General features: G+C 48.3%; 1 protein-coding gene across 1 annotated transcript in view; it reads right to left on the bottom strand.

The window, feature by feature from the left end:
* PSTPIP1 (proline-serine-threonine phosphatase interacting protein 1) overlaps positions 1-27360 on the bottom strand; it is a 47140-nt gene that overhangs the window by 8286 nt on the left and 11494 nt on the right. Inside the window, exons 2-13 of the mRNA XM_028744213.2 lie at positions 25864-25964; positions 22490-22564; positions 12320-12354; positions 10742-10848; positions 7859-7921; positions 6412-6510; positions 4313-4358; positions 4019-4098; positions 3594-3692; positions 2889-2985; positions 1820-1907; positions 505-575 (exon numbers count right to left, since the gene is read on the bottom strand). Of these exons, the coding sequence (XP_028600046.2) occupies positions 505-575; positions 1820-1907; positions 2889-2985; positions 3594-3692; positions 4019-4098; positions 4313-4358; positions 6412-6510; positions 7859-7921; positions 10742-10848; positions 12320-12354; positions 22490-22564; positions 25864-25964 (961 nt within the window). The remainder of the gene's footprint in view (positions 1-504; positions 576-1819; positions 1908-2888; positions 2986-3593; positions 3693-4018; positions 4099-4312; positions 4359-6411; positions 6511-7858; positions 7922-10741; positions 10849-12319; positions 12355-22489; positions 22565-25863; positions 25965-27360) is intronic.

Raw genomic sequence — 27360 nt, 5'->3', positions numbered from 1 at the left:
CTTTGCAGGCACAGCTGCAAAGGGGCGCCAGGTCTTGCCAGGGGCAAGAATCAGCTGGTTTCCAGGGACTGCATAGCTCTGTGCACAAAGCGCCCAAGCCCCAGCCACCAGCTGGTGATGGGGGCCTGCGCAGAGCTCTGTGTGGTGCTTTTGCTGATGCCCTTGATTGCTCGGGCAAAAACAGATCGCCTGGCGCCACTGTTCCTCTCCCTCTCCTCTGCACCCCCCCCCCCAGTCTTACACAGAGGCAAGCAAAGCCTGACGGGAGGCGAACAGCAGCCCCTCCCTTCCCCTGCTGGGCCCTCCCTTTCTCCATCAAGTGCTCTTGGGGGAATGGGAAAAAACACCCATCTGTTGCAAGCTTTGAGTCCCTTTAAACAGCTTAACACAGCAATGCCCAAAAGAGTGAAGGGGGTGGATTTGTGTTTAATCCTGAAAAGGTGCCAATGGCCCTTTTAAAATGTGGGCTCCTTCCTAAAAAGAACATCAGTTGAACAAACATACCAGCTGGTGGAGCTGTGGGAACAATACTGTCGGAGGTGTTCCGATTGTTTCCGTGGAGCAATCCAGAGAATCTGTGGAGCCATAAGAACCCAGGATGAGCTTCAGAGCAAGAGGCATTGCCCCCCCCCCCCCGTCAGCCCCCTCCTTTCTTATTTATCATGGCTCCTGCGCTCATGGCCAGCGTTGAGGGTCACCCTCAGTGGGCCCCTGCCAGCGCCCAGACCCCATCAGGGCCCCCACAGAGGACTTCCATAGCCTCCTGGCCATGCCCCCCTCTTAGGAACGCGAGAGGAGCCCTGCTAGATCAGACCCAGGGCCTGCCTGCTTCACCAGGTGCCTCTGGGAAGCAGGACAAAAGGGCAACAGGCCTCTCCTGCTGCAACTGCTGTGCAGGGGTAGACTGCCCCTGAACATGGTGGCTCCATGTTGCCGTCCTGGTTAGTATCAATGGGCAGCCCCATCCTCCATGAAATACATCAACGCTTCTCGAAGCCAGAATGCAGTGCTTGAAGGGGCAATGAATCCCACAGGCTAACTCTTGCCCCCGCCTCACCCTTGCTGCCTGGACACCTGACCTCCCCAAGTGTGCAAGCAGTGGCAAAAGTCAGACTCCTTGCCCTTTCCTGCTGGGTGGATTGGGCCCAGAGACGGAAGGAAAGCCCACGGCCAGCCATCAAGATGGCACAGTGCCATCGCTCAGGCCTGGAGAAACAGTTCATGCGACACCCGAGATCAGTGCTTCAAGAGAGTTGTGTTCATTGGTCTTTCAGAGGAACTGAGCTGCAACTTTCCCTCCAGCCAGGGGGTATGCTCTGGTCTCACTTCTCTTTTGAGGTTATTTATTACATATATGGCAACGCAGTCGCGTGGGGGGCAAACTCCTTCCCAACTCCTTCCCTTTCTTATTTATTTAATAAAATTTATATACTCTTTGATTGCAGAAGGACCTCAAGGTGATTTACAAAAGAAATATGATTTTATTTGGCAGCTTCTCTGTCTCTTAAATTGCTGTTTTCATACCCAATTTTAATAATATAATAATCATATCTGTTTTATTCCCTCCTGACTTTTTATTTTTCTTTTGACTTTAACAAAAGCTCTGTGTGTCGATTATTTTGCTATTCAATTTTATTTTATTTTTTAAAGATAGCAGAGATGTCCTAACTCACAGAGGGGAGCCTGGTGACGGCATATTCCCCAAGACAACCCCCCCCCCAAAAAAAACACATGGCTCTACACCTGTGCAGAGAAAGCTTCCCCAAAAGTCTCTTGGGAGAGTCCCCCATATTCAAGTTGCCCAATGGGCCTGCGTTACCTCTTCATCATCCCACATGTCGGGACGGGGCTGCTGCAGGTTTTAGCCGTCAGGACTCGGTCGTAGTAGTCTTCGTAGCCAATGGCAGCTGCGTTGGAGAAGGGGTGGAAGGCATGGGGAAAACCAGCTCAGCATCGCTGTACCATCCCCCCCCCCCCCGCCCCACTACCGCATGGTCATTGTCTCCTCTGAAGCTCACATTTAAAACTTTCACAATATGTTAAGAATGGCATGTTTCTAATGGTCTGGCAGGGGAATGGGAAGCAAAGGATCTTCTGGACATTCCCCTTTGAAGAGGGCACGAGGGGGGTCGGGGGGGGGGCTCGGAAAAGCCCCAAGGGCCAGATAGGAAGTTCCCCATTCCTGCTGCAGCAGAATGTGGAATCCAAACAAAACACATTCAAATTCCACAAAAAGGGATCTCAGCTAAGTATGTAAACTTCCTGGCAGTGTGGGCCATTCAAGAGTGGAGCAGGCTGCTTAGGAAAGATGGTGGACTCTCCTTTCTTAGAAGCTCATAAGCAGTGTTAGAAATTCAGATCTATAAGCTCGGTGTCAAATGGCTCCTTAAACCAAGGCTACAGTTGCCAAAACAGAATGCCTAGTTGCCACCCCCACCCCCCAGAATACAACTTTTTGGTTTCTGAAATTCATTCTGATTGTGTGGATAAAATATAATGGATATAATTTTACAGGTTGTGGTACTGGTGTGTGAAAGCAGTCTAGATCCAAGGACGCCAGGGAGGCCCAGGGCATCTTCATTTGGTCGCAAGGGGATGAGAGCCAGGTGCAACGTGCGCCTGGTGAATGTTGAACGCTGCTTATAAGCAGAGGCTGGATGGTCACCACCTACAAGCAATGCTGCTGCTGCTGCTGCTGCTGCTGCTGCTGCTGCTGCTGCTGCTGCTGCTGCTGCAAGTCTCCTGCAGCAACAGCAGTCGGGGGCTAGACTGGCTGCCTGGGAAGGACCTTCCAGTCGCCCTTATTCCCACCCCTCCTTTCTGGAGTTCAGAGGTGACAATCAGACAACCAAAAACACTAAATAAAAAAGTTCCCTCAGCTGGGTTACCTGGTGGCTCCATCCCAGTCATCTTATTCTGAATGAAGTGATTCATATCCGAGTCTATGTTGCAGTTCTCCAGGCTCACGCGGACCTCTTCATACAGCTGGGAGAGCGAGAAAGGGAAGACGTGGCTTGGCTCCTGATCAGCACATTTTATGAACCAAAAACTTTTGCTTCTTTTGACACCAGTCATCTTAGTTCCTTCCTTGAAAATGGGTTTTTCTGAGGCTAAGATTCTAAGACTGTGGGCAGAGCCTGTGGCAGCCTTAATTCTGATGAGGCTACTGAGCACCTTCAGATGCTTCATAAATAAATAGAACAAAAACATGTTTTTTAGGAGTTAAGTTGCGGTTGAAAGTGTTGCGCTCTTCCTCAATGCTCTGGGCCATTTTGTTGTTTAATGGTTACTAGGAATCCCTTGGATCTCTTCTGAGTTTCTGGGATTCCCTTCCACTTTAGCCTCAGTTTTATTTATTTCCTTTCTATCCCACCTTCTTCCCTCCAAGGAGCTCCAGGTGGTGGTAGATAGCCCTCCTCCTCCCCCACCAATGGATCCTCACAGCAACAACCCTGTAAGGGAGGTCAAGCTGAGAGCGGCCCAAGTGGAGAGCTTCCAGGGGAGAGCTTCATGGCAGGGGGGGGGGCAGGATTCCAACCCTGGCCTCCCAGGTCCTAGGCCACTACACCACCGCTGGCGTGCATTTCCCTTACCTCATCGTCCTTCACGCACTGCATGGAGAGCTGGTTGCAATGGACCCACAGGGAATTCCGGAGAATGGTGATTCGGTCGCATTCCTGGAGCTGGAAGGCCTGTATCCATGAAGGACAAAGGGGGGTTCCGTTGGCTCCATGGTGTTCTGCGTCAGGGCCGCTGTCCAAAGGTGGCAGCTTGGGCATTTGGCAAGGGGCCACACTCAGGAGGGGAGCCATGGCTAGGGGCCCCTGGGACCTGCTGCAGCAAGGTGGTGCAGACTCACGGAAGGGCTTTGCAAAACCCGGACCTGACCCCATTCCAACATGGCATGCAGAAGTCCCACATGTCAACACGGAGAATGCAAAGGCGTCAGTGGACCATGAAAGCTGCGGCTCATATTGAGCCGTGGATACAAAGTGCTTTCCAAATGCAAACCTCTTACCTCGCAAGTGCTGATATGCTCCTGCTCCCAGGCAGTCCGGGCCTGATCCAGCAATTCTATGTTCTGCTTGTACACTCTTTCTGCAGCAGCAGAAAAACAAATGAGAGGTGTTCACCAATGAGGTACAAATCTCTCTTTGTGTAGCCCCATCCCATGATTAGGAATCCTCCAGGACAAAATACCCAAGACTTAAAAGAACAGGAAGACCCTCCTGGATGGCTGGGTTGCCAGGACCTGTGCCTGCCTCAGCAGTGTGGGGCACATGTGACCTACTGTGGGTTTTCTGGACAGTACCTGCTTCATTTGCTGCCTCTTTGCACTGCCTTGCTTTGGTCTGACTCTGCAATATAAAAAGAGAAGACTGTCATGGCTCTGCAGAAGAAAGAGAAGGGATGCTAATTATTGTATTATCACAGGATGAAGCCTGTGACCATGGGACTCGGCGGGCACCTTTTGCACCCCCCCAATCCTTAAAGGAACCCAATTACGGGTTCCGGAGCGAAGAGGGGCAAGTGGCGCGGTGCTGAGAGTCAACTGCTTCTTCCGTGGAGCGAAGCCGCATAGCCGTTGCCGGAGAGCGCTACCTTTTTCCTGGGACAATTTGGCTACAAAAACAACTACCTGTGAGTAGATCAAATTTGGACAATTGGACTTTAAACAACGACAAGTGAGTAGAACGGGAATTTGGACTGAGAAATTCTTTTTAAATTGGCACTGAAGCGGGAAGGTCTAAACAGGAAGTCAGCCTTCCGTTTCTTGTAGATAGTTTAAAGCAAAGACATGGTAAACTAAGGGCCTTGGACATAAGATTACCAGGTTAATGAACTAGATGGATGGGACAGAAAGGACTGACTAAACCCGGGAACCAGGAGGAAGAGACGTTGGATGAAGATTGGAAGAAAGTTTCTAAAAAAAATTTTTTTTATTTAGGATTGTTCTGGAAAATTAATGAATAGTAGAAAAATGTTGGAATGAAATTATTTGGCTTTAGCAGAAATGTTAAAAAGAGTTTTGCAAGAATATGTTAAGGTTAGGAGAAATTGGTATGAATAAGACTTAAGTTTAAAATTTTAGGGTTTTTTATGTAATATAGGTTAAAATAGATCAAGGTAATTTAATGACAGGATATTATGAAAAATGGAAAGGATTTGCTGTTATAATTAATAACTAGAATACAAAAAAGGGAGATGTGAGGAGGTTGATGAAATAAGGTCATGACAGTTAAGAATTCGGGAATATTGGATTTGTTTTTAAATTTTTGTGGTTTATTCTTGTTTTGTGATTTTGATGTGTTAAGTGTTTTGCTTTTGTTTTTTGATTTTGAACTTTATCGATTTGTATTATTTGACTGCTGTTTGTCTTTCTATTGTTTTTATCCCCCCTTCTTTTTCTCTCTATCTTTTTTGTAATTTTAAAATTCTTAATAAATATCATTTTAAAAAAATAAATTATTGTAAACACTGGATACCCTTGCCAACACAAGAAGAGCCAAAATGGCCTCTCTAGTCCTGTTCTCACAATGTCCAACCCAATGTCCAACCCAGACTCAAGCACAAGAGCAATCCGCTCTCCACCTGCGGTTTCCAGAAACTAGTATTCAGAAGCATTGCTGCCTCCAGCTGTGGAGCCGGAGCAGAGCCCCCCCCCAGCCCCCCCGGCTCCCAGCCACTGACTCCTCCATCGAGGTTGCTGGACATCCCTGCCCATTTGGCCAAGGCTGGCCCAGGAATTCCTCTGCAGCTGGCATTTCTCCCTTCACATCCCAAATAATCCAAATCCTGCCATTTATTAATTTCTAGGGTTTGGAGGGTTCCCCCCAAATCTATAACAATATACAACATTTACAGAATACATATATCAGAGTTACAGCTCAAATCACCTCCAAACCCCACCCAGCCATCCTCGGTAGTTACCAAAATTCTTCCCATTAGCACAATATACAACACTATCAAAAGCCAGCCCATACAAGGAATAAATATACCATCTTTAGCATGCAAGTCAACTGACTAAAATAGCCAACCCAATCTGCACTGAACAGGAACAGACTTATTAGTCTTTTTGTGTTAGCGAATTCAATAAAAGGGTACCAGATAAATACAAATGGGTCATTTTCCTGTTGACCACGCACATAAGTTTCTAACAAAGCAATCCTTGAGAACTATGAATTTTGAAGGATAGCTGTGTTTCAGTTTGCATTAAAATACAGGCCAACCCAAATTTCTCCTCCACCTTTAGCTAAGGGAGAAATGACACCCTAGTTTTTCATCAGCTGAGTCAAATGGGACAACCCAGGAACCAGGGAACCAGGGAGACCACCACAGCGAAAAGCAGGCGTTTGCTGGAGGCCCAACGCCCAGCTGCTCCCTTGAAAGACCACTGAGATTCTAGGATACCTTTTCTGTTTGCTTTGGGTTGCCCACGGCACTTATCCTCTCCAAGGTCTGTTCAGCCTCATCGGTGTCTTTGCACTTCTGCTCATAAGACTTCTTTGACTGCAGGCAAAGATATAAATACCGTCGATGTGTTGTGAACCACCTTGAGATCAATAGGTATAGGGCAGTATAAATTTAATAAATAAAATGAATAAAAAATAAGTAAATGAGATTGGAGGAGAGGGAGGGAGGGAGGGAGCTAACGGCACGACAGCAGGGAATCCCCAGAAGCTGAAGGCTCTTCTTAGGATAGTGTCCTAGGCTAGTCCTACTCAGAATGGACTCACTGACGAACTTGGGCTCATTAATTCCTAGGGACATTAAAATGCATTGCATTAAAAGCGTGCATTGCGGGGGTTGGTCTAGATGACCCTTGGGATCCCTTCCAACTCTATGATTGTAGGATTCACTGTGATACTTTAGAGTCATGGCTTCCCCAGCGGCGGAGCATATGCCCGCGCTGCCCAGGGCGGGTTCCCTCCCAGGCACGGGGTAGCCACTGGGGTGCGCCCTGCGGCCGGTGGCGGAGCGAGTTGCCAATGGCAGACATTCGGTGCACCGCCTGCCCGTGACTGCCAAATGTCACCCCCCCCCAGCGAAAACACCCAGGGTGTCTGCCCCCACCACACACCCCTTCCTGTGCCCCTGGCTCCCCCCCCCCCCAAAGGATTATGAGAAGTGTAGTTTGTTAAGAGAGCTAAGAGTTGTAGGGAGACCCCTAGTGCCCTCACAGAGCTATCATTCACAGTGCAGTCTAACAGTCGATCCCTCTTCACAGGGAACTCCTGGAAGGGGAACAGGGATCTACGAAGAATGCTCAGCACACTGAACAAACCACAGCTCCCAGAATTCTTTGCAAGAAGCTAGACCTCTTTAAAGGGGTATAATAGTGTTTTGAATGCATAGGGTGAATGTGGCCCAAGTGCTACTCAGAGAAGAACCTAAGTTAGTCCTGTCTATTAACTTCAATGGGTCTACTCTGAGTAGCATCCTAAAAATCTACGCACCTCAATGGATCATACCAAGGTCAAAGGTTTATTCTGGACAGGGTGACGGGTGTCTCTGCACTGGGCATCAACAGGGCACCGCAGCTATAATGCGGTGCATTGAGCAGAATGGAAGGAAGGGGTTGCCAAATTTTGGGCTCACTCAGGGCACCACTGGAATTTTAAAGTCTGCCACTGCCAAGGGCCTCTTTCCCTTGGTGGCCAACCAAGTGCCTCTGGGAATCCCACAATCCCATGTTTGGAGGGCAACTCTCTCCCTCAGAGGAGACCCACTGGCAAGAAGGGACTTCAGTCACTCATGCCTAGGTGAGCTCCATGGTCAGGGGCCCCATCCTCAGCCTGATTAAAGCAATTATTTAGGCTGAGGTGAAATACGTGTGCTCTTTAAGCTCATTTCTTACCTCCATGGTCTTCTTGTACATTGAGAGCTTGTTCTTGTGCACTCGCTCCATTGTACTTTCATACTGCAGGAAACACAGAAGATTTACAACTCTTGTCCCCCAGAAAAAGAGCTTTTAAGCTGGGGCTGCCCTACATCTGGAATTTCCTGGAGAGAACTGGGATTCGGGGCAGAAATTGCTGAAATGTCCTGGAAAATCCAGACGTATGCAACCCATGTTGGAGGTCTATATTTTGACAAATTTCCTTAAAAATAGCTTAACAACTTTGTCTGCCCCCTCCCATAAAAAAAACTTTGGATTTTCCCTTTTTGAAACTGGGCAACCCAATTTTAAGCTCTCTGCCTTGCTTGGATTAAATTTGCGTGATTTCAACAAGCCTGCCTTCCACCGTGCAGAGCTGAAGTAGTGCAAGTTAAACACACATCAGATGCAATCTTGCTGCATCCACACAGTTCCAGACGACTGGTGAACCTTGGAACACCACCTCAAACAGACACAACACCTGTGCACACCTCAAAACAGAACACAGGCCAAAAAAGCAGGCAGCGCCCGACCCACCACCAAACAAGTAAAAAGCCAAAGCATAAAAAGCAAACATTTGGGAGGAGGCCTTGAGGGTGTCTTGTCTCCCTTTGGGGATCTGACTGACACAGCGCTTCTCCTTGTGCTCTGGCTGGCTGTTTGTCAGTAGGGCAACACCCTCAGAAAGCCCTTCTCCACAGTTAAACCCAGCGGCACTTATCACCTCCATTCAGGAAAAGCGGAGAGTTAATCACATCCAATATATTAATGTCTCAAACATCAATAATTCAGAGAACCATTTACAGGGATGCTGTCCCTAAGTTACTGGGCGCAGTTAAGTCCCTTCGTACTCTGATCTGCAGCCTGGAGGGATCTGATTCAGAATTCACAAACTGGAGAAATGGCAGCACCATAGGCGCCGACTCCATGGGGCTTGAGGGGGCCCGAGCCCCCTCAAAAATTCGTTTGGGGGGCTTCGCCCCCCCAATAATCTCCGGCGCCCCTCCAGCAGAGCACCATCGCCGCCCCTCCCCCAGCCCAAAATGCACAGGGAGGGGCGGGCTGCATGCCTCCTGCCCTCCCTCCCGAGCAAAAGCTCCACCCAATTTCCTTTGGAGCTGATTAATAGGCGCAGCACGCTCTCCCCTATTCGCTCACGAGGAGGCGGCGCCACTTTATTTGCATATTCATGAGCTTATTTATTATTCATGAGCTTTCCCGGGCCCCCCCAATATTTTTTATAAGTCCGCGTCCCTGGGCAGCACGTCTTTGAAAAGAAGCCCCTCAATATCTGATGCAAGTTAGGCTTCATGGAAGGTCAAAGAGCACATGATGGACAGTTTCTTTCTTTCTTTCTTTCTTTCCTTCTTTCTTTCCTTCCTTCCTTCCTTCCTTCCTTCCTTCCTTCCTTCCTTCCTTCCTTCCTTCCTTCCTTCCTTCCTTCTTTCTTCTCCCTAAAGTTTTCTTTTAAAATGAAAAATAGCCAAGGAAAGCTGGAATTGGAAGGCACAGAGTGTTGGGGGAGGGGATTGTTTAACCATTTCCCTCCCTGTAGTTCCCCCAAAATTTCCCCACCCAGTCCCAAATCACTGTTTTTCCACCTGCAGGAATAAACGAGATGGGGAGGACTCCAGATCTCTTCCTTCTGAATGAGAAAAGCAGCTTAGAGAGGAATGTAAGCAACCAAAGGGAAACAGGAAGGGGGAAGACCAAGTTGTTTTCTCTACTTCTGATTACAGCCTCCTTCAGCTTTTTCATTTGGAAGAGCTACAATTCCCAGCATCCTTAAACTACAGTTCCCAGGATTCTTTGGGTGAAGTCACATGCTTTAAATGTAAACGCTGAACGTCTTCAAATGTATGGGGTGGATCTGCCCTTCCAAGAATCACAGCAGTGCCTGTCATGTGAAGTTTGGCTCACAGTCTGACTGAAAGCACAAGAGACAAACTGATTTCACTGGGATTGAGCTGCAACAATTTTAGGTGCATCAGGCCCTGCAGGGTTCTTGTTTTGTTTTAAAAGTATATTTCTACATTGCCTGGGCTGATTTAGCCTTTTAAATAATACACAGATGTGTATAAAATAGATGAGCAAGAGGAACAAATGAGATTTCTAGTGCATTTGCTCCTTTCAATTATGCATCTGTCCCTTAAGTCTCACATATATTTTAAAGTGAACTGAGATGACAGTGGAACTACACAGGGCAGCCAGAGGGGAAAGAGATCCTTTCCTGTTTCCGAAACAGACCTGAGATTCTGTAAGGTGACTCAGGAGAGGGCCTCCAGCACCTTCCTCTCTGCACTGGGTCCTCAGAATGAATCCCAGGCAGGAATAGGGAACCTGGCCTTTCAAACCTCGTGGCACCACAGGCCACTGGCCATGCTGGCTGGGCAAGAAAAGTGTCCCTGTCTCTTTTGCTTGGAGATAAATAAGGCCACCCTACCCAGCTGTGCATCAAACAGACTGCTGCTAACTCTCTTGCTCCACAGTTGATTCCAGTTTCTGCTCTCTGAGACTAATGATTCTGGATGGATTCTGCCTGTATGCATCCTCTGAAAACAAAGAAAAATTCTCTCTCTCTTTAGAACTATTGTGCTTTTCCCACTTGATGCACACTTAATCAACTGAAATGCATATAGTTAATCAACTAACCTTCTTTAATTGGGTTATGGTCATTATCATCACCATTCATATTATTACAGTAATTAATATTAATTTTCATTATTAATGATGGTGATATAAACATCTTCATAATCAATAATATAATACATAAATGTCTTTGCTGCTGCTCTGTGCCCTTGCTATCTAGTTAGGGACCCAACTCTTCACTCCTCCTGGGGTGACCGTTATTTTATGCCTCACCTTTTTCCTCTGCTCCTTCTGCCTTTCTCTGAATTCTTCCAGGCCCTTCAGTTCCTCCTTCATCATTATGGCCAGCTGGATGTGAGAGTTCCCAATACTTTCAATTTCTGCAGAAAATCAGAATGCAGAGTTTGTCTTCTACACAGGAGCTGAGCGATCCCACCTTTGCAGGTGACCTTTCCTTCACAGTCACAGTGAAAGTATCCTTAGCCAGCATGAGGATGTTCACTGTTGGTGTGTCTGCTCAGCATTGCTGGTCTTTGCGTACAAACTGACAGCATCCTTTATTCCCAGTGAGTAAAGTAAAATAAGCAAGCTGCACAAACACACTTCAAAACCAGTGCCTGATGGGGCACTTTCAACCTGCCACTATCACATCTTGGAAAATTCAGGTTGGGCAATTAGTGCGGATTGAGAGGTCTTGCGCAACAAACCCACTTCCCCAAAACAGATTCGGTTTTTTGCAGTAACAAAAGTGATGATGAAATACAGGAAAGGGTGAAATATTATTTCCTTCAACAGCGCTTTCTAACCTCCCCACAGACAAATCAGGGTGAATGCTCATTTAAAAGTTGGCATCGTCCTCCTATCACCCTGCAAATGGATCAGGATGGCTGTTCAGTAAACAGGTCGGCTTGAAGCACAAGTATTTGTAACTAAGCACACCAGTGACCCTCCCACAAGTTTCCTTCAGGAGAAACCAAGCCTAGGAAAGTGCTTTGCCCCCAGAGCTTCTCACTGCTGAGAGAATTGTAGTGTGTGTTGTTACACTCCGAGTGGTGAGAGACTCTAGGGATTCCATAATATTAATTATTGTACTCTCCTTCTGTCTCTTTTTCAGTTGCCAAGCCAATAATTTTCCGCATTTATTTTGGGATTCCAAGCTCTTTTTCAGGCTTCAGATTCCTTAGAAAGAGGGTCAAGGGACACTGCAGTGTCTTTAGGCTATATGGTTTTGTTTAAACACATATACCACCTGGGCGTAGGATGGAGGGACTTGCAGTGTTAACACCCTGAAAAATCTTACTTCCTCATTAGGGTTCCAGGGGAGCCCCAAAGTCCAGCACAGGTTCAGCATAAAGCAAGGCATGCCTTTCTGTGTCCTCACCCACAATTATGTCCATTGTTCTTCTACCTACCAGCCAAGGTAGGGGCCTGGGGGAAAGACACAGCGCGACTTCTTAGGGTATGCTAAATTGTGGGCTTTAACCAGCCCAAGTCATCACCTTAACAAAGGAACTGGTTTGGCAAGCTGCTGCTTCCTCAGATACAGGATCCCAGGTTTGGGAGGGCCCCCAGGGTCCCATCCAGACTGACCCCCCACAAACTCATAACAATCCATTAGCATATGAGCTGCAATAAAAACAGTTAACACACTCTAATGCTGCACTTAAAGGGATAAAAACACCCATGTGCAGTGAAAGTAAACTTCTTACTGGTGGGAGATGTGTAAAACCTGCTCTGTTAATCTGCAGCCTGGTTGGCCTCTTCCCCTGAGTAACCTTGGATGTTCTGCCCTTCCACAAATTACTCTCCAAGAGGAAAAGGGCAGCGAGAGGAGCTTCCTACTATACTTACGTTGCTTTAGGATTTCAAATGAAGCTTTCAGAGTGCTGAGAAGGAAGAGATAAAAGGGCGGTTATTTTTCTTACAGATAGAAATATCAAAGCAGAAGAGTCCACAGCCACTCGCTTCATCATCCAGACTGCCAACACAACAACCACAGCTGAGGAACACAGGAGGATCCTGGCTGCAGGATCAGTGCAGAGGCCCACCCAGCCCAGCAGCCTCTGGAACACAACGAAGAGCCTGAGCGCAACAGACTCACTTTCTCCCCGCTTGCGATTCCCAGCAACTGGAGCTCACAATGGTGGCTGGTGCCCTCTGGGACTGGTAGGCAGCAAGCTGGGACCCCAACAGAAGGTGGCGCTAGAGCCTATGGCAAGCAGAGCCAGCTAACTCTAGTTTTGTCCTCTCCTCCTCCCTGCCAAGTTCTGCAAGGCCAGGCAGATGAGGGCTGGCCGGAGAGTGACTTTGGCCAGCCTCTATGGGGTAGTCAGAGGCCGGTTGTCTCTAGCAGTGGAGGTAGAACATCCTTCTCATGGCTATGACACGGGTGGCACTGTGGTCTAAACCAGTGTTTCCCAACCGGTGTTCCGCGGCACACTAGTGTGCCGCGAGACGTTGCCTGGTGTGCACCGGGAAAAATTAAAAAATTCGAAAGATATCCGGAGAGGCGGCCTTCAGGCGAGTTTTAATTTTAATTTTCCTTCTCCCACTTAATGCCCCACGCTCGCCCGAGCAGCTTGCAGTCCTCGGTAACCACGGCGACCCGAGGGAGGGGAGGGAACAGGGAAGTCGAGGGCGGCGGCGAGCCGCGATGACGTCAGTGGGCCGCGCCGCCTCACCCTGGCACGGTGTGAGAGCCCCGGCTAGTGGCGCGAGCTTCAGAATAAGTGGGATCCGCGTGCGCGAGACCGAGATCGCGGGTAAGGAGCTCAGCCCTGGGCAGGAGGAAGCGGGACCGCGCGTGCGGGCCACATCCCCACAGAGAGCGAGCCTCCCCCGGCCCACCACTCCGGGCAGGTCCACTCGCATGAGGGGGCGGCGATGGCGACGGCCGGCAGCTTGCCTGCAATGCCATCCCTCGAGCAGGCGAGGAGCCCGGAGGCTACCAGATGCGAGTCCTCTTTCCCACCCTGCTCGGGAGTCCAGAGCACTTGGTCGCATTCAGGATCTAGAGTGGGGAAGCGGGGCTTGTGTCTGGGCTGGACACATTGGGCTGCCTGTGCCGCTCGACGTGCGGGGAGAAATCAGGGTGGGAGTCACGACCGTGAGGCAGGGCTGCCAAGTGTGGCAGAAGAGGACACGGCCGTCGCACCTGTCCTTAGGTAGGAGCTTCTTCCGTGTCGACCTGCTGCCCTAAAGTCTTGGCTTTTTTCTTGGCTTTTTGGCGGTTGGCACAGAAGGAAGGCAAGGGGGAGGGGAAAAAATTGAAACTTACACTTTCGTGCGTCCCTCCCGGCGTGACGCTGCGCGCTGACGTCACGGGGCTGTAATGCTGGTGTGCCTCGAGATTTTTTTCATGAAACAAGTGTGCCTTTGCCCAAAAAAGGTTGGGAAACACTGGTCTAAACCACTGAGCCTAAGAATTGCCAATCGGAAAGTCGGTGGTTCGAATCCCCGCGATGGGGTGAGCTCCCGTTGCTCGGTCCCTGCTCCTGCCAACCTAGCAGTTCGAAAGCACCTCAAAGTGCAAGTAGATAAATAGGTACCGCTCTGGTGGGAAGGTAAACGGTGTTTCCGTGCGCTGCTCTGGTTCGCCAGTCATGCTGGCCACATGACCCGGAAGCTGTACACCGGCTCCCTCGGCCAGTAAAGCAAGATGAGCACTGCAACCCCAGAGTCGGCCATGACTGGACTTATCCGTCAGGGGTCCCTTTACCTTTAGCCATTGAGAGGCATATCTTTTGTGAGACCTTTAGCTGAGATTCCAGCATTGCAGGGCTTGGACTAGATGACCCTTGGATTCCCTTCCAACTCTATAATTCCATGATTCCACAACCTGATCAAGCCTCTTAATGTCTACACAGGCAGCAACCACAAGTCAGACAGATACTGTAGACCAACTCACAGAGAAAAGATGTGTGAAATCGATTTCAGAATATCTTATAACCCCAGGAACAAATTTTCTACCTATCTGCTAACTGTCCTAACCTAAAAGCTAACTATATTCAGTATAAATCACTAGCATTTATAGAGAGGGAGAAAGAGAGAGTTGGCGAAAGCAATTAAATGCTTAGCGGAGCAGTGAGCTAAAGATTCCTTTGAGCTTTATGTGCCTTTCTTATCAATCCAACCTCACTTACTCTTATCTCCAAACAGCTCCATTCCTTATCGTTTTTACTGGGATTTGTGTGTGTGCATAGCAATTTTCTGATCCGTATCAGTGTGCTGGAATGTTACAAAAGCAACTGTGATCATGGATCTGCCTTTTTTAGTGCCTGAAAAGAAATCTGAGCCAATTACTGGTCATTGAACTCCTATATCTTAATTTTCCCTCGCTTCTCTGGCTTCCTTCAAACGAAAACAGGTAGCCCATAATAGAGTCCATGACGATGTTTCTTGGCCGCCCTCTTGTGGCATCGTTTCACCTTCTGCTTAAGAATCCTTAAGTCCTCTGGACAGCGCTTCTCCAACCAAGGGGCCCTGGAGCTGAGGGCTGCCGCTGCCACCACCTGCCTAGCGCCTCCTCGCTTGCCCAGCCGCCCCTCTGGCTGTGCCACAGCCTTCAAGTTGGACCAATGGCAGCGCCAGCAGCTCTTTGTCTGCTGAGCAAGGGTGGCCAGGAGGCAGAGGGGATGAGAGGAAGGTAGGAAAGTCTCCCACCACTTCTGAGGGGAGAGGCCCCAAGGAGGGGTCGCTGGTGTAGCAGGAACCCCCCCACCCCAATCATTCTGTTTGTACAAACTTCACACACACACACACACACACACACACTACATACGCCACATTTCTGTTATAAATTCATAGAAAATCAACCATACATCGGATTTGCACTGTTCCATTTTTATTTTACTCCATATGACAAGAACTAACAAAGGGGGGTGGCTTGGCCCTGGTCATCCCTTCACTGTCTCAGCACATCTGCAGGAGCCCTGCCCAGATGATCCCAGACAGAAGACAATTAAGATCACAAAGAACTTGCATATGGGAGTGGATTCAGCATGGACTGAAACAAAGGACAATAATCAGATCTTCCCTCTGGGGGCAGGAAACTGCAAACTCCCCTTTGTCTCCTGGAAGTGACTCATGGGGAGGGGGGAAAGGAGGAACCAGCCAGGTGACAAGATACTCAGGTTACCACCAACTCCTCCCTCAACCCCTCCTTTCTGTAATGTATGCATGATGTTTCTGGGGGTGGGCTTGACCTAGAGCAGTGTTTCCCAACCTTTTTTGGGCAAAGGCACACTTGTTTCATGAAAAAAATCTCGAGGCACACCACCATTAGAAAATGTTAAAAAATTTAACTCTGTGCCTATATTGACTATATAAAAAGTACAGTGGTGCCTCGCAAGACGAAATTAATTCGTTCCGCAAGTCTCTTCGTCTTGCGAGTTTTTCGTCTTGCGATGCACGGTTTCCCATAGGAATGCATTGAAAATCAATTAATGCGTTCCTAGGGAAACCGCCTTCAGACCAGGTCCGGGGACAGTCTGTCCCCCGACCTCTTCTGAAGGCTGGGGGGGGGGGGACAAGGGCTTTTCTTCCCACTGCCAGCCTTCAGAAGGCTGTTCTGAAGGCTGGCGGTGGGAAGAAAAGCCCTTCTTCCCACCTCCCGCCCCGCAAGCTCCGGGGACAGGAGGGCTTTGCTGCCGACCGCCAGCATTTTAAAAGCCCCTGCTGTCCCGGGGCGATTTTAAAATGCTGGCGGGCGGGAGCGAAGTCTCCGCTGCCCCGAGGAGATTTTAAAATGCTGGGGGTCGGCAGCGAACGCTTCGCTCCCACCCGCCAGCATTTTAAGATCGCCCGGGGCAGCGGAGAAGTCTCCGCTGTCCCGGGAAGGCAGGCGGGGGGAGCAAAGACTTTTGCCCCCGCCTGCCTTCAGAAGAGGTCCAGGACCCCGTTCCGATGCCCGGCGGCGGGGTGCGAGGTTCCCGCCCCACCGCCCGGCATCGGGGCATCGTTCCGATGCCCGGCGGCGGGGGGAGAGGTTCCCGCCCCACCGCCCGGCATCGGGGCATCGTTCCGATGCCCGGCGGTGGGGGGAGAGGTTCCCGCCCCACCGCCCGGCATCGGGGCATCGTTCCGATGCCCGGCGGCGGGGTGCGAGGTTCCCGCCCCCCCGCCCCACTTCAGAGCAGCGCTCCGAAGCGGGGCGGCTGGGGCAGGTGTTCCCGCCCCCCCGCCCCGCTTCGGAGCAGCGTTCCGAAGCGGGGCGGCTGGGGCAGGTGTTCCCGCCCCCCGCCCCGCTTCGGAGCACCGGGAGAAGCGATCTCCCCGCAGCCCCTTGCTTCAAAAGAGGTCCGGGGGCAGCGGGGAAGAAGCGCTGCGCTTCCCGCTGCCCCCGGACCTCTTTTGAAGCAAGGGGCTGCGGGGAGATCGCTTCTCCCCGCAAACCCTTGCTTCAAAAGAGGTCCGGGGGCAGCGCGAAGCGCTTCCCGCTGTCCCCGGACCTCTTTTGAAGCAAGGGGCGGTGGGGAGAAGCGATCTCGGGCGCCGCGGCGCGCAGGCGCACTGCTCGCTCCTCTTTCCGCGCAGGCGCCTTCTCTCGCTCTTTCGCCTCCTTTTCTTTCTCTCTCGATGGTCCGCCTACAAAGGAGCGAGGGAGGCGCCCGCCATGTTTGGATTTGCATCCAGCAGGAGATGCCGCCGCCGCCCCGCCTCTCCCGCCTCCCTCCCACGGCACACCAGGCAAGGTCTCACGGCACACTGGTGTGCCACGGAACACCGGTTGGGAAACACTGACCTAGAGGAGGGGAATTTCAAAAAGTTTTTATAAGACCTGGCACACTATTTTTCTGGGTCTTTCCTCTCACCTGCAAGTGAGGGGAGCACCCTGTCGCGACAGTCTTTCTTCAATAAAGACCAAGCCTACAGGCTGCTGATTTGCTTCAATTTACTCTGGTTGGTGTCTTTACTTTTTGTCCAAGGGAGCCCTCGGATTTTTCCGGTAACACTGGGAACTGTAGTGCAGTGTATTAACCTTATCCCAACTATTAAATTTAAGTAGTGCACATATTTCCAAATCACTAGTAATCTCCTTACACATCTGGTCCAAAATCATTTTAATCATTTGAGAAATATCTATCGGAACTAAAATGCCTAGATATGTTACAACATCTGGTCACCAACAAAATGGCCAATTAGTGTATTAATGCCCATTGGCATTAATTTAAATTTTGACAAATTAATTGTATACCCTGAAATTCTATCAACATGATTAAATATTTTGATTAATTCCGATAAGGATGTTCCAAGTCTACTAATAAATAATAATAATAAATCGACATCCTGGTTCTGGGGAGTTTGTCACATGCCTTTCCCCCAGCCAGACTCATCTCTGCTTTGTGGCCTCCCTCCTCTCCTGTTTCAGCTTCTGCCTCGGTCTGGACTTCTTTCTGCCCCAGACTCCCCCTGCTCATTAAGCCCTGTGACATTTTCAGCTTCCGACACCTCCCCCCCCCCCAGTCTTCTTCCTCTCATGGTCATCTCACCCCCAGGCTCTGAGCCTTCCTCCCTGGGGGGTTCCCCAGCTTCTTCCTCCCCACATCCATCCAGTTCAAGACAACTTCATAAATTCTTGAGGAAATCCATCTTTTTCCAAAGTAATAAACATAACCTCCTAATATACTTTGTCAAATGCTTTTTCAGCATCTAAGGAAAGAGGTGCAGCTGGATCCATTCTGGCTAAGGCCACCAGATCAGTTACCAGTGTTAGGTGATCAGTGCCTGACTATGCTATATAAAACCCACTTGATCCCTGTGCGTTACTGCCTGAGCTCTACTAGCTAAAATCACGGTTAGTACAGTGGTACCTCGGGTTACGAACTTAATTCATTCCAGAGGTCCATTCTTAACCCAAAACCATTCTTAACCTGAGGAGTGCTTTAGCTAATGTGGCCTCCTGCTGCCACACAATTTCTGTTCTCATCCTGGAGCAAAGTTTGTAGCCCAAGGTACTACTTCTGGGTTAGCGGACTTTGTAACCCGAAGTGTTTGTAACCTGAGGTACCACTGTATTTCAATATCTATAATTTACACAGTTGGTGTGGTCTTGGCCAGGCTTCGATTTAGTAGGACTATAAGCACCATACATTGAAAGAGACAAAGTGCCTAATCCAAAGCCCTTTTGATAAACACAGAGAAGCTTAGAGGTCAAAAGATCTGGATGGGTTTCATACCATTCTGCAGAAAAGAAATCTGGTCCCCAGCACTTTCTCAGTACTTGTTTTATGAATGACATTCCTAATTTCTTCCATCTGTAATGGTTTTGCAAGAATCACCTTTTGCTACATGTGACGCAGCACAAACAGGAGTGTGCTAATGCAGTAGATGTGTGCAAACGAAATAGATGTGAGATTATGCTAAGATGTTAAAGGAACTATAGCTACCAAAACCATGAAGTGTGAAGAGGAGGGGAAGGTGCTTTTTAAAAACATGATAAAGATCTGTACGTTCTGGGCATCTGTTTTGGAGTCAGAGCAGAAGCTACAGGAGACTTGATGTCCCAGGCCGCAGACTGATTGCACAAGTCTTAGAGCCCATCTGTGAGCCCTGTTACCCTTGCCCTTTCTGCATTCTCCGTGCCATTTCTCCTTGCAAGACTGAATCTTCATACTTTTGCAGAGTGCAATTGCAGGGAAGATAGATACCGAAACCTCCCCATTTGAAAGACAGGAAGTGAACACTGAAGATGTTGAACAGCATCACTCACTCTTTGGGGACTGTTTGTTTCCCAGTTGCCTAGGGAAATATAATCAACTTCTCTCTAAAGACCCATCCTCTTAACAGGAACTGACTCTGGCTTTTCTGAAACTGGGGCTGGCTTTGCCTGCCGATTCAGGCAGCAGACGCCAGAGAGAGGGGGTCATGAGGTCCCTCCTAAGTGAGCGGGAGAATAAAAGGGGAACCACCGGAGAATCAAGCTGAAGGCCAAAATTGGTTAGGAATTATGGCAGATCACAGTGAGAGTCTGGAAGAAGAACCTGGCCCTCCTGTTGAGTTAGATATGACATGGAAGTGTACCAGCTAACAGTAAAAGATTTCCTGGATCTTCCCTATCCCGTCTAATATGCTAAGTCACCTGTTCTGTATAGCCAAAGCCCCAACACTGTTCCACCAGCCCTGAAACTCAGTGTATAATATCTCCTGTGTTGCACAATTTCTATACAATCAGCCACAAGCAAAAAGAAGATTAAGTCCTGGTATATAATGTTTTGCCTTGTCTCCAGAAAAAAATGGCAATAAAGCTAACTCAAGGCCTTTCAGAATGCCCACTTGTCAATCGCCTGATGTCATATGCTGTCGGGTGAGTCTTCCTTCTTCCTTTGGAGGTGTGGCTCTGCTTCAAGATGCGCCTGCAACTCTCGATTCTTCCTTTCCAACTGTAAGTGCATTTTGAATTTGGCTCTATTTTCTGTTGCTGCAGGGCAAAAGGAAAAAAGGTGCCAAATGCTAAAAGCACCAGATTCTACCAAAATCTGGAAAGGAAGAATCTGGAGCAGGAAAAGCCAGAAGCTCATCTCCAGAAACCTGTACACTCTGCATGTTCACATTAAGCCAAATTAGCTGTGATTCCTGCATTGCATGGGGGGGGGTAGGAGCAGATGGCCCTTTATGCCCCTCCCAACACTACGGTTCTTTGCTTCTATGTTTTGGCTTAGCATTGCATTCAAACCAGCTTGTGTTGTGAGAGCACCCCAACTTCTATGCTCATCTGCAGGAATATTACACAAGATCAACACAGGGAATAGGACAGGCACACTTAGTTATGGCTTCCTGTGGATAAGTGCATAATGCTTAAGCCAGACATTGCAGGGATCAGATGTGCAACCAGGGATGGTCAAATCTGCCAATTTCACTTTCTTTTTTTCTGTATTTAAGTTCAGTTCTCCAGACCAGTTTGCAATAAAAAAAGAGTCATCCTGAAAATTCATCAACATTTTAGCGCAATTTTTTCCTAATATACACTTTTTTGTATGCAATTTTGCCTAACACAATGCATTTTGGTGTATCATTTTCTCTATAATGTGCATTTTATACACACTTCACCCTAGTATATGCATTTATAACGCTGTTATACTTGTTGGAAGTCATCCAGAAAGGCTGGGGCAACCCAGTCAGATACAAGTAAAATTATTCTCATTCACACTCCTTGGCTAGAGAACTGCACTGCAGACTTCAGAGGTCTGCTAATTCCAAGGGATGGCTGTGCTTCAGCTCTTCTCTTATTCCGGAAAGTACATACAGTGGTACCTCAGGTTACAGACGCTTCAGGTTACAGACTCCGCTAACCCAGAAATATTACCTCAGGTTAAGAACTTAGCTTCAGGATGAGAACAGAAATCGTATTTGGTAACTTCACGTTGGAGTGCAAACTGAATCGATTTCTCCCCAGGATTTCTTTGCAACAAACAGGAAATGCACTAGCTGGCTCACGAGTACATTTTTGCTCCTCCATCTGCAACTATGATTCTATATAAAGCCTAACACAGGAAGTCTCTACAAAGCATAGCTATTTTTCCTGCTAACATGAGTCAGAACTTCTAACATGTACTGGGTTTTGCATTCTGAATCTATTTCTTAAGGACTTCAGCACAGTTGTGACACTCCAAAAGGCTTGGCTACCCTTTCTGATTTTGTACATGGGAATTCATGAACACATGTTGTGACAAAGCATAATTACAAGTTACAGTGGTACCTTGGTTTAAGAACAGCTTAGTTTATGAACAACTTGGATTAAGAACGCTGCAAACCCGGAAGGAGGTGTTTTGGTTTGTGAACTTTGCCTTGGAATAAGAACATGTTTCGCTTCCTGTTGATTGTGTTCCATTTGTAAATTGAGTCCCCCACTGCTATGGGAAAGCATGCCTTGGTTTAAGAACAGACTTCCGGAATGGATTAAGTTCATAAACCAAGGTACCACTGTATTGACCGTGTGAGTTTGAGCCGAGGCACCGTTGCTTCAATGGGGCAGAAGACAAGCAAAGGATCTTTGGTGGAGAACCTCCTGGTCTTCCTGTGTAACCCTCAGGACTCTCCGCTGGGCATGCCCGCTCCCCAGACCACCCGCTCCTCTACTGGCCCCAATCCCTAGGCTTTTACCCAGCTGGCATGTGTCCTTGAACTGGGACCATGCCTCAACTGAGGATGGATTGAGGATGTTTTTGGCAAAATGTTCTTCTTTAGTCAAGCCTACCTAGATATGTAAGCTTGACATGTATGTCATTTAACATTTGATATGTCATTTAACTAATAATAATGTACAAGCAACTCGCCACTTATGCAGGGGTAGCGTTTCGGGGACCCATGCACATAAGTGGGGTGTCCACTACAATACATACAGCTTCCCCCCATAAGCCCTTGGAGTCTTTAAGAAATAGGGTTTATTCACCTATTTACACCTTCAGTCTGCGTGGAGGAAGTGTAGATCTCACAGCAGGGGCATCTCAAGAGGGGCTTTTCCCCTTAGCAGTGCAGTCCTGCAGTCCAAGGCATCTCTCCCAGCCAGCCAGCCTGCAGCCAGCCTACCCAAAGATGGAGCCCAGTCTTTCTTCTCCCATTCTTCTTCCCTGAACACCCTACTAAAAACTCTTTTCCTGTCATCTCACACCCAGTTACCCTGGCAACCTTCCAAGCTCCCAGTCTCTATTCACACCTCAGGGCAAGAAGGGAGGACAGTTCTTTTGCATCATCAGTGGCCCTCCATGGCCCTCTATTGTTCCTTAATGGCCCTTGCTTGGCCAGGCTGTTTGGCAGAGGCTGGCCCAGGAATTCCTATGCAGCTGTTTTTTCTCCCTTTACATCCCAAATGATCCAGATCCTACCATTTATTAATTTCTAGGGTTTAGGTAGGCGATCCCCCTCCCAAATCTATGACAATACTGTACATTGGTGTGAAAAAGTCACATAATCATCAAAATTTTGCACCTTGTTTGTGTAACCACTGATTGTGTAACCACTATTAATTCAAATCAGAGGTACTTTGCAGTCATTGCTATCATGTTACATTCAAAAAGGACTTACTTGATTTCTGTTTGGCCTCCTGCCTTCCGAGCTATTTGAACCAGCTCCTTCCCGTACCGCTCTTCTGCTTGTGCCCTGCAAAAAGAGAAGAAAAAACTTCATTATTTGAAGTTCAAAGAGTACCAACGCCCATATATTTTGGGGTCTCTTGCCCTGACAGGCCTTGTACTGGTCACTATTTGGGTACATTAAAAACAAGCCTATCAAAGTAAGAAAAGGGAGATGGTGCAAGCCAGTATTGGAAAGGGGCAGGTGACAAAACTGATTGGGATTCTTGCAATAATTAAGAACTGTTGCTGGGAGGGAGGAGTAGGTGGAATTTTCCAAAAAGGCCACATGGGCAGTTGTGCTGCACAGCTGCAAAAGGCTTCCCCTTTGCAGAATTAAAGACATGCAGCGGACATGAGCCTTGTGATGTGAGCACTGTGCAACAGTTGCACGGCAAAGTGACACATCACAGTCACTGATAGTGCTAGATGGTGATTGAGTTGCTTTTCTCTGACAATTGCAATTTCTTGTTAGAACTATTGGAGGAACAAAATCTGTCACAAGGGAGGTGCAAAATAATAAAAGTTCCAAGGCCATGGAAACAATTCTAATAGCTCAAGCAACATTGTGTTGTCTTGGTCATCTTCGCAGAAACCCTGAAGAAGCAACTCACTAATATTCCCAGTTTGCAGAGAAAGCCTAAGAAACAATCTTCCTCAAATCAAAGGAATTCAGTTCATATGCTCAAAGAAATAGTTTTTCCTCGTGGATGCGATGGCAGGACAGAGATGCCAACCCACAGCTGGGTGCATGGCAACATTTCCTAATCCAATGCACTGCCAAGTCCCACATGTCTACGCAAATTCATGGTGGCATTCTTTTCTTGTGAATCTGGTCTGGGACCGTAATAAATTTCTTTCTTTCATTCTTTTCTTGTGCCTAGGGCTAGCAGGAATTACAAAACCCAAACAGCACTGAAGGCAGACTGCAAAGCAAGGTCACGTGTCCACATCACAAAATTGCCATGTTCCCCTTTGCCTGGTGACAGCTCTCTTTTTTACCTCCGGACTTAGAACTTTGAAACCCAAACCATCCCTTTTGCATGCCATGGCAGTCAGAGGAGAGTGTCTGCACAATTGTAACCACTTGGGGAGGAGCAAGCCAGCTAAACAGTCGTTTGCTTTTTTCACTTGTATGATTGTTTGTTATGCTTTTTCAGCTCTATGGCCACATAATGTAGAATCTGAATCAAATTTAACTGAGAAAATGAGAAATTGAGAGAAACTGAAAATGACCCATCCCCCCGTCACCTTCTCCAACCCGGCACCATCCAGATGTTGTACAGTGGACTACAATTCCCATCACGCCTGGCCATTGGCCATTCTGGCTAGGACTGATGGGAACTGTGGTCCAAAACATGGAGGTCACCAGGTTAAGGAGGCTGGTCTCACCCCTTCACCGTCCCACAACATCGCCTCATTTGACCAGCTTCATGTCCTGGAGGTCACCCAAAAAAACCCCTAATGCCTCCCATATATTTTAGATGACAGCTCCCAACAGCTCCAGTCGGGAGGAACCAGAAGGATGATGGGGGAAGGCATCCCTTAAACCAGCCAAGTGAGCCACCCCCAAATTAGTTCCAGGAGCCCAGAGCCACTGAAACCCACCTGCGCTTCTCACTCTGCCTCCACCCATAGCAGGTTAACCACTCTGGCGCCTATGCGAAGCCACTGTTTCCACCAGGAGAAAGAAAACTTTGCTCACATGTTTTAAAATAGCTCTGGAGAGATGACAGGGGTCTGTGTCACTTGTGAGTGTATAATGATTCATTAGCAGGACACCGGGAGAGCCCATTTTACTCTCAGGGGCTGTGATCCTACAAAGGTGGGGGGGGGACAGAAGGGAGCACTGGGTGAGGAGACCACACTGCTTTCCTGAAGCTGAATGTTGGGCAGCTGAAAGACTTCTTCAGGCAGCACATAGTTGCACCATGAAACTCCCTCCCTCCCCCAGGAGACAGGGAGGGCCACCAGCTGGGATGGCTTTAGAGAGGATTGGACAAGTTCATGGAGGAGGCGATCAAGGGCTGCTAGCCAGGATGGCTCTGCTCTGCCTCCACAGTCAGAGGCAGCCATGCTGGAAACCGCAGGGGGGGGGACGGGGCTCTTGTGCTCCAGTCCTGGTTGTGGGTTTCACTTTGGCGCATCTGCTCAGCCGCTGTGAGAACAGGATGAGGATCTATATGTGCCACTGGCCTGATCCACCAGGCTCCCATTATTCTCTTCTCTTCCAAGTATATAAATATGCATTAGGAAAAATTCACAATTTTCATAATTCATCAGCATCTTAGTGTGAATTTTTCCTAATGCATACTTATATTTCTCTGCAGTTTTGCCTAATATCCACATATTTGCCAAGCAGCTCTCACCTAATACAATGCACGTTTGCACGTTCCTCTTTAATATCACTTAGCCCCTGGACTTACTACTTCAGCCAAGAAATGTGCTATGAAATTCAAAGAAGTACACATTTTGAAGGATTGCATTGTTTCAGCAAGCACAGATATCAAATTTCATCCCCACTCAGAGGAGTGCAAGGCGACGTATGTGGCTCCCTGCCTCCCCATTTTCTTTCCCTTCTTCCCTTCCCTGTGAGGGAGGTTTCACTGTGGCCCTCGGCCAGAGATGGTAGTGCACTCATAGATTTGTACCAGCAGGACTAGCACCTTGAATTCATCCCAAAACTTAACTGGGAGCTGGATCATTAGCCATTACTGTTGCATGTTTTCTCACTGGCTGAGTGGGGATTTGAACTCTGGCCTCCCAGGTCCTAGTCTGGCACTTTTAATCTCTACTCCACACTAGATCTCTCCAGCTCAGTGTCTTTGCTTGTTTGCAATCCTCTCTCTCTCTCTCTCCCCTTCCTCCCTATTCAGCAAGGAACAGCAGGTGGAGGAGGAACTTCTTAGTCTGTCCTTCCTCCAGCAACTTGCTCTGCTTCTGAGCTGGCCAGGAAGGAAGAGGTCTCTCTGCAGCCAGCCCAGAAACCAAGTGTGCTGCTGCAGGAGGGACAGAGTTTCCCACTACTACCCACCACAGAGCTGGAAGAAATCCCAAGGATCATCTAGTCAACCCCCTGCAATGCAGTGGAGGAGAGTCCACCACTTTCTGAGGGTGTCCATCCCACCACTGAATGAAGGTTACCACCGGCAAGTTCTTCCTAATGTTTAGCTGGAATCTCCTTCCTTACAATTTGAATCTATTGGTTTGGGTCGTCTCCTCTGGAGCAACAGTAAGCAAGCCTGCTCCATCTTGGTCCACGGTACGCCCAGGGCCCCAACAGGGCAGGGCAGCCAGTGTTCCTTCTTAATTACCCTTTTCGGTTACCTTTGTTTGATGAGGTCCTCCACATCCTTGCACATCTTTCTCCCATCCAGCAGTCGTTGTAGAAGTGCATCGTACCCAGCATGGACGGTGAATTCTTTACACTAGGAAATGGGAATTATGAATTCCAATTAGCTGAAACCATTCTCACCACATAAACAACTAGATTAGTCAGTCTTTAGGAATTATGTCTCCTTTTCCAGACTTAGAGGTGGGGGGTCTTAGCGCTGCACAGTCATTTCCAATGCAAGTTGCTATCGCTCAACACCTAACAGGTACACACAGACCACGCTCAAAGCATGGAAAGCAGAAATAGACAAACTATCCCCAATCCCACTAATTCTCCTGGCGCACCACCCATTATTGCACCACGCAGCACAAAACCTCCAAATAAAAACCTGGCAAACCAAAGACTTTTATCGCCTAATAGACTTCTATAAAAATAAGAAACCTTTGTCAACACAAGAAATACAGGACAAACTAGAAGACTCCTAAATGCCCTGGTTAACACATCACCAATTACATGCCCTCTTAAATAATCCAGCAGTAAAATCAGCAGCAACTAGGCCCCTGACAACCTTTGAAAACCTCTTCCTAACCACAAATGGACACGGCAAAGGGATGGTATCCGCCATATACAAAATATACAAAATACTACTCCAAAATCCCATGAACCCCCTAGATGCAATCAAAAAACAATGGGAGGATGACATAGGCTTAACCCCATAGGATTAACCCCACTCAGTGGACCAGAATATGGTCTAAACCCCCCTTTAAATCCATATCAACGAAAACGGAAGAACTCACTCTGAAACTCACCTACAGGTGGTACCTAACAAGAAAATTAGCGCTAATATGCCTAGGAACCTCACCAAATGCTGGAGAGGGTGCACCTCCACAGGCACATACCTCCACATGTGGTGGGAGTGCCCCAAAATCCAACTATTCTGGACAACAGCCATATGAGAAATAGCCTTTCTAAAACAATTACCGTATTTTTCGCTCTATAACACGCACCTGACCATAACACGCACATCGTTTTTAGAGGAGGAAAACAAGGGAAAAAACATTCTGAATGAAACAGTGGATGTATCATTTTTGTGCTTCATGCTGTGGCCACAGACATGTGATCTGATGGTGAATTTGGGGTGACCCAATGCAAAAATCCTGATAATTCCTGTGGATCCATGCTTTGTAACCACGTTTTTGCACCATTGCAGCCCCAGGCAACAGTGGGTGCGTGATTTTTTGGGTGCAGGCTGTAGCCATGGACATGCTATGTGATCTGATGGTGAATTTGGGGTGACCCAATGCAAAGATCCTGAGGATCCATGTTGATCTATGCTTTGTAACCACATTTTAAGTGGGGAGCGAAGGAAAAACAAAGAAGGGACATGAGAGGGGTGTGCAGAGAAGCAGCTGGCTAAGAATGCTGGAGAGGGATTTAACGGGTGGGAGGCAAAAGTTCCCCCCCAAGCCAGCCATCTCTCTCTCTCTCTC

This window comes from Podarcis muralis, chromosome 9, assembly GCF_964188315.1.
Source record: "Podarcis muralis chromosome 9, rPodMur119.hap1.1, whole genome shotgun sequence".
In the NCBI taxonomy this organism is placed as follows: Eukaryota; Metazoa; Chordata; class Lepidosauria; order Squamata; family Lacertidae; genus Podarcis; species Podarcis muralis.
Note: the sequence above shows the minus strand (reverse complement) of the source record. Positions and strands in the feature narration are given on the sequence as shown.